The sequence below is a fragment of the Salmo salar genome, chromosome 17 (assembly GCF_965601325.2).
Source record: "Salmo salar chromosome 17, fSalSal1, whole genome shotgun sequence".
Classification (NCBI taxonomy): Eukaryota; Metazoa; Chordata; class Actinopteri; order Salmoniformes; family Salmonidae; genus Salmo; species Salmo salar.
This window is the reverse complement of record NC_138307.1, coordinates 1,570,880-1,588,353: the sequence shown is the minus strand read 5'-3', so window position 1 is coordinate 1,588,353 and position 17,474 is coordinate 1,570,880. Positions and strand designations below refer to the sequence as shown.

General features: G+C 42.2%; 1 protein-coding gene across 7 annotated transcripts in view; it reads right to left on the bottom strand.

The window, feature by feature from the left end:
• The window catches only part of LOC106575132 (zinc finger protein 385B), a 183,755-nt gene that overhangs the window by 124,504 nt on the left and 41,777 nt on the right, over nt 1–17,474 (bottom strand). For 2 of the 7 annotated variants that reach the window (XM_082963360.1, XM_014151361.3), the window contains exon 2: nt 16,901–17,435. The exons of 2 other annotated variants lie outside the window; for them this stretch is intronic. Coding sequence is in view for 2 of the 5 variants with exons in the window: in XM_014151358.3 (XP_014006833.2) it covers nt 12,518–12,578 (61 nt within the window). In the remaining 3 variants the exon portion in view is untranslated. Of the gene's footprint in view, nt 1–12,517; nt 12,905–16,900; nt 17,436–17,474 lie in introns of those variants that run through there. 3 more of the 7 variants (XM_045698754.2, XM_014151358.3, XM_045698753.2) reach the window with 3 other exon arrangements.

The following is a 17,474-nucleotide window of genomic DNA, read 5'->3' as shown; positions in this document are numbered from 1 at the left end:
CTCTGTAGCACCTTACGGTCAGATGCAGAGCAGTTGCCATACTAGGCGGTGATGCAACTGGTCAGGATGCTCTCGATGGTGCAGCTGTAGAACATTTGAGGATCTGGGGACCCATATAAAATCGTTTCAGTCTCCTGAGGGGGAAAAGGTGTTGTCGTGCCCTCTTTACGACTGTCTTGGTGTGTTTGGACCAGTTCGTTGGTGATGTCTGCAGAATTGAGGGTCCCCAAGAACACAGTGGCCTCTATATTTCTTAAATGGAAGAAGTTTGGAACCACCTAGAGCTGGCCGCTCGTCCAAACTGAGCAATAGGGGGAGAAACAAGATTCTTTGGTCTGATGAAACCGAGATTGAACTCTTTGGCCTGAATGACAAGCGTCACGTCTGGAGGAAACCTGGCACCATCCCTACGGTGAAGCACAGTGGTGGCAGCATCATGCTGTGGGGATGATTTTCAGCGGCAGGGCCTGGGAGACTAGTCAGGATCGAGGCAAAGATGAATGGAGCAAAGTACAGAGAGATCCTTGTTGAAAACCTACTCCAAAGCGCTCAGGACCTCAGACTGGGGCGAAGGTTCACCTTCCAACAGGACAATGACCCAAAGCACACAACCAAGACAACGCAGGAGTGGCTTCAGGACAAGTCTATGAATATCCTTGAGTGGCCCAGCCAGATCATGAACTTGAACCCGATCTAACATCTCTGGAGAGACCTGAAAATAGCTGTGCAGTAACACTCCCCATCCAAGCTGACAGAACTTGTGAGGTTCTGCAAAGAAGAATGAGAGAAACTCCCCAAATAAAGGTGTTCCAAGCTTGTAGCGTCAGACCTAAGACTCGAGGCTATAATCGCAGCCAAAGGTGCTTCAAAGTACTGAGTAAAGGGTCTGAATACTTATGTAAATGTGACATTTCAGTTTTTACTTTTTATAAATGTAAAAAATTCTTACAAACCTGTTTTTGCTTTGTCTTTATGGGGTATTATGTGTAGATTGTTGAGGGAAAAATACAACAATTTAATAAATGTTCAAATAAGGTTCTAACGTATAAAAATGTGGAAAAGGTCAAGGGGACAGAATACTTCCCAAATTCACCCCAACTGTAAGAATATTCTAATATAAATACACAATGCAGAGGACTAGAGGTCAAGAGGGCTAGAGAGCAATGGAACTAGTGTTTTTCAGTTCAACATTTATTTAGGATCTGTGTAGGAATTTCAGTCCGGGACTCATAGCAAGTTCTCATTGGTCCAAACTATTTATACATTGAGCCTGAAATGGAAACTTAGTATTTTGCCATTGGCCCAATTTTACTGCAAGGAATTCTAATTGGTCAACCAAAGGCTAGGCTTGGGTATAAACTACATCCTGTCTCTTTGTTCCCTGAGAAAACACTGAGGACAGGGAAGAATAAACATCTAACATATACTTTCCAGCATAACTATGATTTCTTCTCTTTGAATAAATATATTTTACTCCCCATGATTTGCTTTGGGGTTAGTGTTATTGAAGAATAACATCAACTGCTAACACAACTTTCCAGATACACACATTCTCATGCAAACAGCGACACATCTTGCGCATACGCAATCACAAACATTCAGGCGCACATCCAAGCACATACACATTAGGGTTGAATGGCGGGAACCTAGTTACCACTCCCTTTTACCCGGGATAAATAACTGCGAGAAGCTGGTGAATTATAATAAATGATTTATATGAACAGCATGGCGTGAAATGGAACTGTTCAATTATATGCGATGTCTAAATCTGCTTATCTACGGTCTCTGCAAGATGAATCAACGCTCAGGGTGGGGTCAGACAACCCATCTCAGTATGGAGAGCAATTCACGATGGATGTAGACCTATCATCTCATCATGGTAACTTTTTTTCTTGTGACAGGTAGGCCTACAGTTGCTGCAGCATAGCCTATGCTACAGAAATATAAAGGCCGAATGCGCGTCTAATTTACCCATCTCCATCTGGCTTTCAGGGATCAACTTGTTTTTTAATTGTAAAGATCCCCCAAAAATGAATTGCAGCTGCAGAGTGTTATAACAGTTTATCACTTGAATGTCATTGCTTTAAATCAGTGCACACGCGAGGACCCTCTCGCAGTCTCTCTCTCTCCATAAAAAAAAAATAAATAAAAAAAAAACAGTTATATATATATATATATATATATATATATATATATATATATATATATATATATATATAATAAAACAAGGACCAGTCAAAAGTTTGGGGGCACAAAGAGGGACACAAGCAAAGAAGGACGCAAGCTCTGTTTTGCTGAATGTTAAATACAGCAGCCCAGTAGAACTCACCATCAGCTTGAAAGAAGATCGAACGCGCAATCACGGTAGGCTATAGTAGTTAATAATTCAGACGCATAACCATTCAATCTTTGTTAAGAGAAGTGAAAGCCTTCTCCATCTACTGCTAGTCCTATATTATTCAAGGATGCCATTGGAATGATGAAGATATGGACAACGAAACTTATTTCATTTAACTGTTGAAAGTGAGGGAGGAATGAAGCAACAATAGAGAGAAAATGAGGAGGTAGGCTAATACCATTAGGGGAAATATTATTAAAGGTTTATATGCGTCAGCCTACTAATTATACAAATATCCCCTATTATATTTCAAAAATGTAAATAAAATTCGCTAGCCTATACTTGTAACTTTGTAGGCCGCATGTGCTGCACCAGAATTGCATGTCCTCTTCTGCTTTATCATGGTTTGAACAATGTGTGTAATTCCAGTCCACATAATACAGTATGATACAGGGAAAGGGAAAGGGGGATAACTTAGTCAGTTGTCCAACAATGTATTCAATTGAAATGTGTCTTCCGCATTTAACCCAACCCCTCTGAATCAGAGAGGTGCGGGCGGCTGCCTTAATCGACATCCACGTCTTCGGCGCCCGGGGAACAGTGGGTTAACTGCCTTGCTCAAGGGCAGAACGACAGATTTCTACCCCCTGAATCCCGTCAGCTCCGGGATTCGATCCAGCAACACAATACAGTACTACAGTTCACACTCAAAACGATTAGCCTTCTGGAGCTAGTTTTATTTATTTACCCAAGAGAGCAGCTACATCTATGGGCTTTTCATGTTGATGGAACATTTGAAAAATACCGAAAAAATAGTCAACCATAATACACACATATAAGCGCGCCACAGGTTATTAACACACACACACGCACGCCAGTCATTAGTTCATGTTCAAGTAGTTTCTTTGACATTTGCAGGTATTAGAAGTAATAAATACACTGGAATTCTTTGTTGGGGCTCTCTCACATACAGGACAGTACATACACATACAGTAAAAATATAATAAAAATAACATCAATTAAAAGTGCTAAGTGGTAAGATCATAAAAGCAGTTCAGTCGTATGTGCCAAAGTGCTAAAAGTAGGATGAAAAAAACCCCAGCTCAGGTTGCTTGGTTTAGCAGGCGGATTGCACTGGGTTAAAAACTATTCTTGAACCTGGTAGTGGAGGTTTTGATGCTCCTGTTGTGACGACCCAAAACCAAGTGCAGTCGCGAAAACCATCAAACACTATGATGAAACTGGATCTCATGAGGACCGCCACAGGAAAGGAAGACCCAGAGTTACCTCTGCTGCAGAGGACAAGTTCATTAGAGTTACCAGCCTCAGAAATTAGAATTGAAGTAACAAACACGTCTTAACAGCAACTGTTCAGAGGAGACTGCGTGAATCAGGCATTCATGGTCGAATTGCTGCGAAGCTGTCTTCAAGGCAAAGGGTGGCTACTTTGAAGAATCTAAAATATATTTTGATGTGTTTAACACTTTTTTGGTTACTACATGATTCCATGTGTTATTTCATAGTTTATGTCGTCACTATTATTCTACAATTACATTTTACATTTAAGTCATTTAGCAGACGCTCTTATCCAGAGCGACTTACAAATTGGTGCATTCACCTTATGATATCCAGTGGAACAACCACTTTACAATAGTGCATCTAAATCTTTTTTTTTGGGGGGGGGGGGGGGGGGGGGTTAGAAGGATTACTTTATCCTATCCCAGGTATTCCTTAAAGAGGTGGGGTTTCAGGTGTCTCCGGAAGGTGGTGATTGACTCCGCTGTCCTGGCGTCGTGAGGGAGCTTGTTCCACCATAGGGGTGCCAGAGCAGCGAACAGTTTTGACTGGGCAATGTAGAAAATATAAAAAATAAAGAAAAATGAGTAAGTGTTTCAAAAATTTTGACTGGTACTGTATATCTACAGAGCATTCAGAAAGTATTCAGAAACCTTTACTTTTTCCACATTTGTTACCTGACAGCCAAATTCTAATAAATAAAAACATTTACTCCCCTTAACTATCTACTCACAATACCACATAATGACAAAATAAAAACAGTGTTTTAGACATTTTAGCAAAATTACTAAAGAAATTACAAAAAAATAAAAATCACATTCACAACCGGTCAAATGTTTTAGAACACCTACTCATTAAATATTTTTTCTTTAATTGTACTATGTTATAAATTGTAGAATAATAGTGAAGACATCAAAACTATGAAATAACATGTGTAACGTCTGCTTCCAACTCACACCCTCAAACGTGTAGATCCCCTGAACGCAGCTCACTTTCCAGCCCACTTTCCAGCTCACACTCACCTAGATCCCCTGAAAGCAGCTCACTCTCTAGATCCCAATCACCTGAATTCTAATCACCTGTTCTCACACACACACACACACACACCCCCCCCCCCCCCCCCCCCCCCCCCCCCCCCTTTAGTTCAGTTCTTTGCACCCAGTCACTGTGAGGTATTGTTTGTTTTGTGACATCTTTCAGAGTGCTGGTTTCCCCGTGATATACTCCTCCCAATTATGTATGCCTTTTGCCTATTCCCTGCCTGTACTTTAGCCTATTAGATTTCCCATTATCTACCTATTGCCTGAATCTCCCAGATGACATTACTAGCCTTTTCTCTGCCTGTACTGTTGCCCTTTTGGACCCCTGTTTATGACCTTCTGCCTGCCCCTGGACCCAGATACCTGCCTGTGGTCCTTTGCAATAAACACATTTTACATTTACGTAGTGAATGTAGTGAATGCATACATTTCATACATTGTTTTTTTTCTTCTTTTTTTTTGTACTGGCCCCCCGTGGGAATCGAACCCACAACCCTGGCGTTGCACACACCATGCTGGCATTGCAAACACCATGCTCTACCAACTGAGCCACAGGGAAGACACCCTGTGACACACCTGCGGCGCCCTGCACTTGAAACCAGCTCTCGGTCTCCCCTCATTCATTACAATATGGAATCACGTGGTAACCAAAAAAACTGTTAAACAAATCAAAAAATATTTGAGATTCTTCAAATAGCCACCCATTGCCTTGATGACAGCTTTGCACACTCTTGGCAGTCTCTCAACCAGCTTCATGAGGAATGCATGGGCCTTGTTAATTTGTGAAATTTCTTTCCTTCTTAATGCATTTGAACCAATCAGTTGTGACAAGGTAGGGCTGGTATACAGAAGATAGCCCTATTTGGTAAAAGACCAAGTCCATATTATGGCAAGAACTGCTTATTTTAGCTAAGGGAAACAGTCCATCATTACTTTAAGACATGAAGGAAAATGTCAAGAACTTTTAAAGTTTCTTAAAGTGCAGTCGCAAAAACCATAAAGCACTATGATGAAACTGTCTCTTGAGGACCGCCACAGGAATGGAATGGACAGTGTTACCTCTGCTGCAGAGGATAAGTTAGAGTTAGCAGCCTCAGAAATTGCAGCTCAAATAAATGCTTCACAGATTAAGTAACAGACACATCTCAACATCACCTGTTCAGAGGAGACTGCGTGAATCAGGCCTTCATGGTCAAATTGCTGCAAAGAAACCACTACTAAAGGACATCAATAAGAAGGAGAGTGATGGAGTGCTTCATCAGATGACCTGACCTCAACCCAAATGAGAAGGTTTGGCATGAGTTGGACTGCAGAGTGAAGGAGAAGCAGCCAACAAGTGCTAAGCATATATGGGAACTCCTTCAAGACTGTTGGAAAAGCATTCCAGGTGAAGCTGGTTGAGAGAATGCCAAGAGTTTGCAAAGCTGTCTTCAAGGCAAAGGGTGGCTACTTTGAAAAATCTAAAATATATTTTCATTTGTTTAACACTTTTTTTTGGTTACTACATGATTCCATATGTGTTATTTCATAGTTTTGACATCTTCACTATTGTTCTACAATGTAGAAAATAGTAAAAGATAAAAGAAAAACCCTTGAATGAGTAGATGTTCTAAAACTTTTGACCGGTAGTGTAAGTGTTCAGACCCTTTACTCAGCACTTTGTTGACGCACCTTTGGTAGCGATTACAGCGTAGAGTCTTCTTGGGTATGACGGTACAAGCTTGGTACACCTGTATTTGGGGAGTTTCTCCCATTCTTCTCTGCTGGTCCTGTCAGGTTGGATGGGGAGCATCACTGCACAGCTATTTTCAGGTCTCTCTAGAGATGTTTGATCCGGTTCAAGTCCGGTATCTGGCTGAACCACTCAAGGACATTCGGAGACTTGTCCTGAAGCCACTCCTGCGTTCTCTTGGCTGTGCTTAGGGTCGTTGTCCGGTTGAAATGTGAACCTTCGCCCCAGTCTGAGGTCCTAAGCGCTCAAGTAGCAGGTTTTCATCAAGGATCTCTGTACTTTGCTCCGTTCATCTTTGCCTCAATCTTGACTAGTCTCCCAGCCCCTGCCGCTGAAAAACATCCCCATGCTGACACCACCATGCTTCATCGTAGGGATGGTGCCAGGTTTACTCCAGATGTGACGCTTGGCATTCAGGCCAACGAGTTCAATCACCAGATCACAGAATCTTGTTTCTCATGGTCTGAGAGTCTTTAGGTGTCATTTGGCAAACTCCAAGCGCGCTGTCATGTGCTGTTTACTGAGGAGTGGCTTCCGACTAGCCACTCTACCACAAAGGCCTGATTGGTGGAGTGATGCAGAGATGGTTGTCCTTCTGGAAGGTTCTCCCGCCTCCACAATGGAACACTAGAGCTCTGTCAGAGTGACCATCGGGTTCTTGGTCACCTCCCTGACCAAGGCCCTTCCCCCCCCGATTGCTCAGTTTGGCCGGGCGGCCAGCTCTAGGAAGAGTCTTGCGTCTGAGCTCAATTTCGAGTCATAGCAAAGGGTCTGAATACTTATGTAAATAAGGTATTTCATTTTTTTTTTTATACATTTGCAAACCCGTTTTCGCTTTGACATTATGGGTTAGTGTGTAGACTGCTGTAACAACAAATTGTGGAAAAAGTCAATGTGTCTTAATACTTTTTTTGAGTCCTGTATCTTGTCCTATTCACATGACTAGTCCAATACTCTCAAAAAAGTGGTAAATACAACCACACTGTCACCATATCAAATCTCTCTGGATTTAAGGTGCTAGTGAACTCATGTTAGTTCCAAATAGAACTTTAAAAGGATTCTATATCTGACCTGAATTGGTTCCATCTGGAACCTTTTTCAAATGGTTCTCCTTTAGTGACAAACTTGTTCCTGTATACTTATTTTTTTATATCCATTGATGATGTGCTACTTTTAACATCTGTGCGTCTTTGTTGTGTTTTTATGGTGTATTTACTGGTAATGTATGTATTGGCTGGTGCAATCAAATTTCCCCTCTGGAGGATTAATAAAGTACTATCTTATATTACTTCTTCAATTATTTTACATTAGAGAATTATTGATGAAGGCATTGTTGGTTTCCAGGTTCCCACTTCATTGCTTTCACCAATCTTACCATGTCAGAATCAGATTAGTGATTAAAAGAAGGAAGGAAGGCACAGTAGCACTACCATTCCATTTCATCGTTAATACCAGAATAACAGAGTGACAGACTTTTCACTTTAAAATGTATGTCAAGCAAAAACCAATGATTTGAAAAGTTAAAACAAACCATACAGCTATATCCACAAGGACTACATTGAACAATGAAAATGTAACAAAACACATTTACTTGATGAATAGTGCAGATGCAAAGTTTAACAGAATGACGGCACAAACCGTCATTCTGTTAACAGATTTTGCATTTGCACTGGTCTTCAAGTTGTGTTTTTGTAAAATGTTCAGTGGAAATTGTTAAAGGGATAGTTCACCCAAATGATAAAATAACAGTTTCCTTACCCTGTAAGCAGTCTATGGACTAGGTATGACAGAAATCCATGCTTTGGTGTAGTTTCCCTGGCACTGTTTCCACACGCTAACATTTTAGCATTTGTGGCACAAATCCCCTTCAAGACATGCGACAAATATCATTTTTCGCTTTAAAAGTAGCCCTTGTGTGTAGAGTTGTATGGTTTGTTTAACTCTGCAATCAGTTTTTTGTTTGACATACAGTACCCATCAAATGTTTGGACACATGTACTCATTCTAGGGTTTTTCTTTATTTTGAGTATTTCTTACATTGTAGAATAATAGTTAAGATATCAAAACAATAAAATAACACATTTTATCTTCAAAGTAGCCACCCTTTGCCTTAACAGCTTTGCACACTCTTGGCATTCTCTCAATCAGCTTCATGGCGCCAGAGGAGTTGGCTGCTAGCAAATTGCTCTATTGTGTGTTTTTTCACGTTATTTGTAACTTATGTTGTACATACTGATTCTGCCACTGTCTCTTATGACCAAAAAGAGCTTCTGGATATCAGGACAGCGATTACTCACCTCGTACTGGAAGAAGATTTTTTCTTTAACGAGTCGGACGCAAAGGATTTACTTCAGAGACCTGACAAGGCCCTCATCCCCATCATTTGCAGGAGAAAGAAACAGAGATATCGGGGACGTAGGTTGGGGTGCCTTGTAAGGAGCCGACAGTGAGTGGGTAATCTGCCTTAACCATCAGTCCTATTAAACAAACTACAATCACGTATATCCTACCAGCTATCACGTTTAAGGTAAGACCCAGGTGCAGACTGCTGAAATAACAAAAGTTTATTATTTGAACAGGGGCAGGCAAAAGGACAGGTCAAGGGCAGGCAGAGGTCAGTAATACAGCTAGGTGGGGCAAAGGCACAGGACGGCAGGCAGGCTCAGTGTCAGGGCAGGCAGGAATGGGCAAAACCAGGAATCAAGAAAACAGGAACTATAGCAAAGACAGGAGCAAGGGAAAAACCGCTGGTAGGCTTGACGAACAAAACGAACTGGCAACAGACAAACAGAGAACACAGAATTAAATACACAGGTGATAATGGGGAAGATGGGTGGCACCTGGAGGGGGTGGAGACAAGCACAGGTGAAACAGATCAGGGTGTAACACCAACGGGACATTAAAAACTGTAATATCTTATGTTTCACTGAGTTGTGTTTGAACGACAACATGAATAACATACAGCTGGTTGGTTTTACGCTGCATCGGCAAGATAGAACAGCCGCTTCCGGTAAGACAAGGTGTGGCGGTCTGTGTATATTTGTAAACAACAGCTGGTGCACGAAAACTAATGAGCTGTATATGGCCATAAGCAAACAGGAAAACGCTCATCCAGAGGCGGCGCTCCTAGTGGCCGGGGACTTTAATGCAGGGAAACTTCCGTTTCTAATTTCTACCAGCATGTTAATTGTGCAACCAGAGGGGGAAAAAAAATCTAGACCACCTTTACTCCACACACAAAGACGCGTACAAAGCTCTCCCTTGTCCTCCATTTGGCAAATCTGACATTAATTCTTTCCTCCTGATTCCTGCTTGCAAGCAAAAACTAAAGCAGGAAGCACCAGTGACTCGGTCAGTAAAGAAGTGGTCAGATGACATCGATGCTAAGCTACAGACTGGAATAGACTGGAATATGACTGGAATATGACTGGAATATGTTCCAGAATTCTTCCGATTGCATTGAGGAGTACACCACATCAGTCACTGGCTTCATCAATAAGTGCATCGATGACGTCATCCCCACAGTGACTGTACGTACATACCCCAACCAGAAGCCATGGATTACAGGCAACATCTGCATCGAGCTAAAGGTTAAAGCTGCCGCTTTCAAGGCGCGGGACTCTAACCCGGAGCTTATAAGAAATCTCACTATTCCCTCCGACGAACCATCAAACAGGCAAAGCATCAATAAAGGACTAAGATTGAATTGTATTACACGGGCGCCGACGCTCATTGGTTGTGGCAGTGCTTGCAAACTATTAGACTACAAAAGGAAAGAACAGCTGTGAGCTGCCCCTGACATGAGCCTACCAGATGGGTTAAATTACTTCTTACCTCGAAGCGAGCATAGCAACACCGAAGCATGCATGAGAGTATCAGCTGTTCCGGACGACTGTGTGATCGCGCTCTCCGTAGCCGATGTGAGTAAGACCTTTAAACAGGTCAACATTCACAAGGCCAGACGGATTACCTGGACGTGTACTCCAAGCATGCGCTGACCAACTGGCAAAATGTCTTCACTGACATTTTCAACCTGTCCCTGATTTGAGTGTGTAATACCAACATGTTTCAAGAAGACCACCCTAGTCCCTGTGCCCAAGAACACCAAGGTAACCTGTCTAAATGACTTCTGGGACTCTGGGACTAAACACCTCCGTCTGCATCTGGATTCTGGACTTCCTGACGGTCCACCCCCGGGTGGTAAGGGTAGGTAACAACACATCCGTGCTGATCCTCAACACGGGGGCCCACTCAGGGGTGCCTGCTCAGGCCCCTCCTGTACTCCCTGTTCACTCATGACTTCATGGTTAGGCAAGACTAACACCATCATTAAGTTTGCCGATGACACAACAGTGGTAGGCTTGATCACCGACAACGATGAGACAGCCTATAGGGAGGTGTCAGAGACCTGGCTGTGTGGTGCCAGGATAACAACCTCTCCATCAACGTGATCAAGACTAAGGAGATGATTGTGGACTACAGGAAAAGGAGGACCGAGCACGCCCCCATTCTCATCGACGGGGCTGTAGTCGAGCAGGTTGAGAGCTTCTAGCTCCTTGGTGTCTGCATCACCAACAAACTATCATGGTCCAAACACACCAAGACAGTCCTGAAGAGACCACATACTTAACGTTTTACTACTTTAATACACATACAAGTGAATTTGTCCAAATACTTTTGCTTCCCTTCAATGGGGGGACTATGTACAAAAAGTTCTGTAATTTCTAAATAGTTTCCCGATATTGATAAAAAAATACCCTCAAATGAAAGCTGACTGTCTGCACATTAACTTCAGAGTCGATGTTTGATTTCAAATCCAAAATTTGAGCATAGAGCCAAATTAGAAAAAAATGCTTCACTGTCCCAATAATTACGGAGGGCACTGTCATTCATACCTTAGGCCTAATCTTACTGTAGAGCTCTTTTTACTTGTACACAATATAGCTGGATCATCTCGTCCTGCCCTCAGGGGTCCACCGCCCTGCAGCGCCCCAACCCAACACCCCAGTCTGCTTTAGAATCTTAGTGAAACATTCATTATTGGTTTCAGGTGTGTTAGGCCAAGGCCAGAGTGACAGTACGGCAGACCCTCTGAGGCAGGACTGAGCAGCCCAGCAGCTAGGGATTGCCTAAATAGGTATCTCCCCTGACGTGAGCATGTTTTCAATACAGACTCCTTTTGTCGTACAGTATACTATATAAGGCATCCAGACCTTATGAAAGTTGCACAGTATACTCTTAATCTTGTAATATATCAAATCTAGTGATACATATCTTGAGATTTCTGCCATACATTGTGGGAGGATAACTAACCATACAATTAACGGCAATGCATTTCTTAGACACATAAATGCTTGGTTACAGAGATTCTTCAGGTAAGAGTCTCCAGTATCAACATTCCCAAGCAAACAAAAACAGGGAGAATCTGTAGACATGCTGAGATAAAAGAACACTCTTTGCCCGAATTCAGCCAGCCTTCACAAGAGTATAACATACTGAAATATGTCATTTTTTGTGTTTTACACCTTCAGCAGAAGAATTACATTTCTGAAAGCATGATATTCAGTTTCACTGGCATATAGTACATTCTATGGAGGGTCTTAAACTGCAGTAATTTATGTCTGAGATTATATGAACATGACTGTATCCATTCATCAGTAGTGTCTCCAAGATCTTCCTCACATTTCTGTTTTACATGTTTTTTGTCATCGGGAAAAGCCTCTATTGATACAGTTTGCAAATCAACTTTCGAAGTTTGTCAAACCGTCTTCAAATAGTTTTAATCTTTGAAGTTTCTGGCTTGTCCAGTGTTTGCTGCACAGAGAGAAGAAAGTGCTGCATCTCCTAGAGTTCCCCTCAGCGCCATCACAGACTGGTCTTCTCTAGTTGCCTGACCCTGCTGAGACCCGTCACCATCTTATCCTGCTCAGATGAGGCATGACAACGAATGATCCTAGTCTACATTTTACATTACATTATCTAAGAATATAATTAATAGTTCAATAATTGAAATGACCATTATTCCCAGATCCCAGACTGTAGCCTACCCATCAACTCAAGATGGAACTTTGTATCCATTCACTGGTTGTTATAATATACTGCAAAATTCACCTGAGCTCTGTAGACTGGTCTTCTCTGGCGGCTGTCTGGCCCTGCTGGGACACGTCACCATCTGATCCTGCTAAGATATAATGAGCAAAGTGTTCTGTACTGACTGTGCACCATGAAAGTGAAGAGAGCTGTTTATACCGTGTCAGTGTGTTTAGTCGGGAATTATCTTGGGAAACTGACAGACCAATAATGTTACACTGCTATACTGACTGTGATTGAAGTAAAAATAATATCTAAGGTTAACCAACTGTTGGCTTGCACTAATGGTACATCAATTTACTTCTGTTGAAAGGGGACAAAACAAAGGCTACAAAACATTTCCATACATACAACAGCTGTTAGATACTGGTACCTCACAGATAGCTAGAGGCTACAGCTAAACTGGCTGTGGTAGCTAGCTAGCTAGCTAGCTAGCTAGTTCATTCACTTCAGACAGAACTTCACTCAGGAGGGGATGAAACATTAGCTTACTTTACATGTCTGTTACACTACCAGCTTAGCACTGGGAATAAACACTTGTTTCCTGTTAAGTCAAACAGCAGTTACCTTGCCAGCTACATCAACCAAATAAAGAGTATCCAGTTTCTGCTCTGCTTGCTTTACAACTCTGATAAAAAGCAAAACACACAGACACAACAGCTGCCTCTGTTCGCACGCTCTGTGGTATCTGCGCCAACCTAAATCCAGTCTGGGAAAACCACCAAACAGCCTACCCAACCGCTCTGAGGTGTCCGCATGGTCCTAAGGCACCCCGGTTCCGCTTTCTGTATCACAGTGCAATTATTAAACTTCAGGGGATGGGGACGGGGACAAAAATGCAATTTAAGAATGTCGGGGGGGGGGGGGGGGGATCATGTCCCCTCTGTCCCCAGTGAACGACACGCCCCTGGACAAATCTAAGTCTTAGTGTCACTATGTTACCTTGGAATTGCCTTACTGCTTTCAAAGGTTGGTAATTATTCAATGTCAGTCAGTTATCACTTAAGTTAACATGTATCTAACTTGAATATTTTCTCTGTCTTCATTTTCAAAGAGATGTTTTGAATAGATTAGGGACAGATACAAATTAACAGTTAAAACAGTTTTTCAATACAGTGCATCTTAAGCCAATTTGTGATAGAATTTGCTGATTTCCCATGTCCACCCCTGACTGGTGTCAATTAAAGTAACAGGGTTGAAGTTATCTTAAACCGGTCATAAATCACCTAGTGACAGGGGGAATGGAAGCTTGTTGTATGCAACAGGGAGAGGGAATTGAATGCAAGTTTTACAAAAAACTCAAATGGCCTATCCGTCTATGGGTAACAGGGTTGACATGTTGTGCTCAACCCGCTCAGTTTTCCACCACAAAACACCAGAAAATTGCCAAAAAGAGTAGAACCAGCTCACTGGCCATTACATAATGATTTGACTATTAGATGGTCAATGTTTCGTTTGAAAAAATGTTAAAAGGAATATTTTCACCATATTAAGAGTTCAGTTCACGTGACAGGGTTGACCTTAAAATGAAGGACAAATGAAAATTAATCACTAATCAAGTAAAATGAATAATCTTCAGAAATAGTAACAAAGTAACTTTACAAATGATGTTATTTTTTGTGTTAAGTGTGTAAAAATCTTCCTAGAAATTGGAAAACATTAGGGACATGTCAAAATGCAGATTTTTGGCACTTTAGCAAGCCTTTATTCATATTAAAATGAATTATGAATGTGGTCTATATTAAAAAGGCAATTCATTTAATATAACAGGCTTTTATAATTCAATACTGGTGCGCAATTTCTACTTAAAATATCAAAGGGATGCATGGGTTGAGAATGGAGCAGAAGACAAATGTCCACCTTTCGGCAGTGTAACATACAGTGAGGCAAAAAAGTATTTGATCCCCTGCTGATTTTGTATGTTTGCCCACTGACAAAGAAAGGATCAGTCTATAATTTTAATGGTATGTTTATTTGAACAGTGAGAGACAGAATAACAACAACAAAAAATCCAGAAAAACGCATGTCAAAAATGTTATAAATTGATTTGCATTTTAATGAGGGAAATAAGTATTTGACCCCCTCTCAAGCAGAAAGATTTCTGGCTCCCAGGTGTCTTTTATACAGGTAACGAGCTGAGATTAGGAGCACACTCTTAAAGGGAGTGCTCCTAACCGAATCTCAGTTTGTTACCTGTATAAAAGACACCTGTCCACAGAAGCAATCAATCAGATTCCAAACTCTCCACCATGGCCAAGACCAAAGAGATCTCCAAGGATGTCGGGGACAGGATTGTAGACCTACACAAGGCTGGAATGGGCTATAAGACCATCGCCAAGCAAGTTGGTGAGAAGGTGACAACAGTTGGTGCGATTATTGTCAATCTTCCTTGGCCTGGGGCTCTATGCAAGATCTCACCTCGTGGAGTTGCAATGATCATGAGAACGGTGAGGAATCAGCCCAGAACTACACGGGAGGATCTTTTCAATGATCAAGGCAGCTGGGACCATATTCACCAAGAAAACAATTGGTAACACACTACGCCATGAAGGACTGAAATCCTGCAGCGCCCGCAAGGTCCCCCTGCTCAAGAAAGCACATATACATGCCCGTCTGAAGTTTGCCAATAAACATTTGAATGACTCAGAGGACAACTGGTGAAAGTGTTGTGGTCAGATGAGACCAAAATGGAGCTCTTTGGCATCAACTCAACTCGCCATGTTTGGAGGAGGAGGAATGCTGCCTATGACCCCAAGAACACCATCCCCACCGTCAAACATGGAGGTGGAAACATTATGCTTTGGGGGTGTTTTTCTGCTAAGGGGACAGGACAACTTCACCGCATCAAAGGGATGATGGACGGGGCCATGTACCGTCAAATCTTGGGTGAGAACATCCTTCCCTCAGCCAGGGCATTGAAAATGGGTCGTGGATGGGTATTCCAGCATGACAATGACCCAAAAAACACAGCCAAGGCAACAAAGGAGTGGCTCAAGAAGAAGCACATTAAGGTCCTGGAGTGGCCTAGCCAGTCTCCAGACCTTAATCCCATAGAAAATCTGTGGAGGGAGCTGAAGGTTCGAGTTGCCAAACATCAGCCTCAAAACCTTAATGATTTGGAGAAGATCTTCAAAGAGGAGTGGGACAAAATCCCTCCTGAGATGTGTGCAAACCTGGTGGCCAACAACAAGAAACGTCTGACCTCTGTGATTGTCAACAAGGGTTTTGCCACCAAGTACTAAGTCATGTTTTGCAGAGGGGTCAAATACTTATTTCCCTCATTAAAATGCAAATCAATTTATACATTTTTGACATGCGTTTTTCTGGATTTTTTTTTGTTATTCTGTCTCTCACTGTTCAAATAAACCTACCATTAAAATTATAGACTGATAATTACTTTGTCAGTGGGCAAATGTACAAAATCAGCAGGGGATCAAATACTTTTTTCCCCTCACTGTATGGACAATAGTTGTATTTGATATTTCTGAAAAGGTACAAAAAAAGTGTTTTTCTACACATCTTTCCAAATAAAATAAATTTGATTTGACTAATCTCTCCAGTGCTTCTGTATCCATCCCAAATGGCACCATATTCCCTTTATAGTGCACTACTTTGACTAGAGCCCTATGGGCCCTAGTCAAATGTAGTGTACCATAAGGGAACAGGGTGCCATTCAGGACTCTAACAATGCTAACAATCCCTATGAGGAGGGTAACAGCTGGACACAACTCTTAATTCTCCCATCCAGGTCAGTACTTGCCTCAGGTTGTTTGTTTTTCTCATTCAGCAAATTAGTCTTCACAAGTCCACAATGCCTTTGTTCCAAACAGAAAACAAAGGAGTTGATGAAAGCGAGAATATATATTCACTGTGATAAACAAGAAAAAAACAATTGGATAAAACTTGAGTGCAGCGCAGCAAACTTTATGTATCCCAAAAGGGGCTTCAAATCCCAAAGAGGAGCTTCCTTGTCTTTTCCCTAGCGGTTTGGCTATACTGTCTCTCCATAGGGAGGTACTTAGTGAGACTCGTGCCATGCATGTAGCCAGGTTTTGTGCCGATACAGGGCTGTGAGGTAAACGCCAGGCAGGGAACCAGGAGTAGAGTGTAGCGGAGAAGAGGAGAGGAGGCAGCGCCAACACAGTGACAGAACATTTAATTTAGTTTCTCCTCGGAGGGCTGTGGACAAGGTGATGATGGTCGGGGGGGGGGGGGGGGGGGGGGGGACTAAACTCTCCTCCATCTGCCACGCTGGCATGTGGAGTGGCAAAGGTCAAAGTGTCTGCGGTGTATGCACCTGCTCAGCACAGCATCCTGCCGAGCATGATATCATTACTCTGATGACGGACACACTTGCTGCATGCAAAACCAATGTCAGTAGGACTGTATGACTCTCTTACTCACATAAACTCACCCGTGCCGAAGTCTGGTCTAGTTGTACTGCCGACTCCGGACCCCACCTCAGCCCCTACTCTCTACCTTCTGACTTAGCTGTCAATAAAAACAATAACAAATTGAGATGGACATTTCAATGATGGCATACACACACACATCAATGAGAGTGGAGGGGACCAATACTGTTTATGTGTGGTTGTGATGTTTTTTTGTTGTTGTGTGCTCTTAATTTCCACCCCAGGGATTGCAGTAATAAAGTCCAATTCATTTCCACAAATATGCAGAATGCGTAGCCTACCCTGTGGGGACTCTGTGCTAGATTGCTTTCTTAATGTACATAATGGCAATCACCTGGGTCATGTTCATTAGGGCACACAACAGGAAACATTTGAAAAAAGCTTTGCAACAGAAAATGAAAAGGAGTGTTTCCTATTGTCAAGGTACTCCTTGTCCAGGTACTCCTTTTACTTTCCTTCTTGAAAGGAGTGTTTCTTATTGTCCAGGTACTCCCTTCCTGTCTCCGTCCATTTTCTTCAGTTGGGGCCTAATGAACACAACAAAATATAAACAGTAAAGTAAAGTA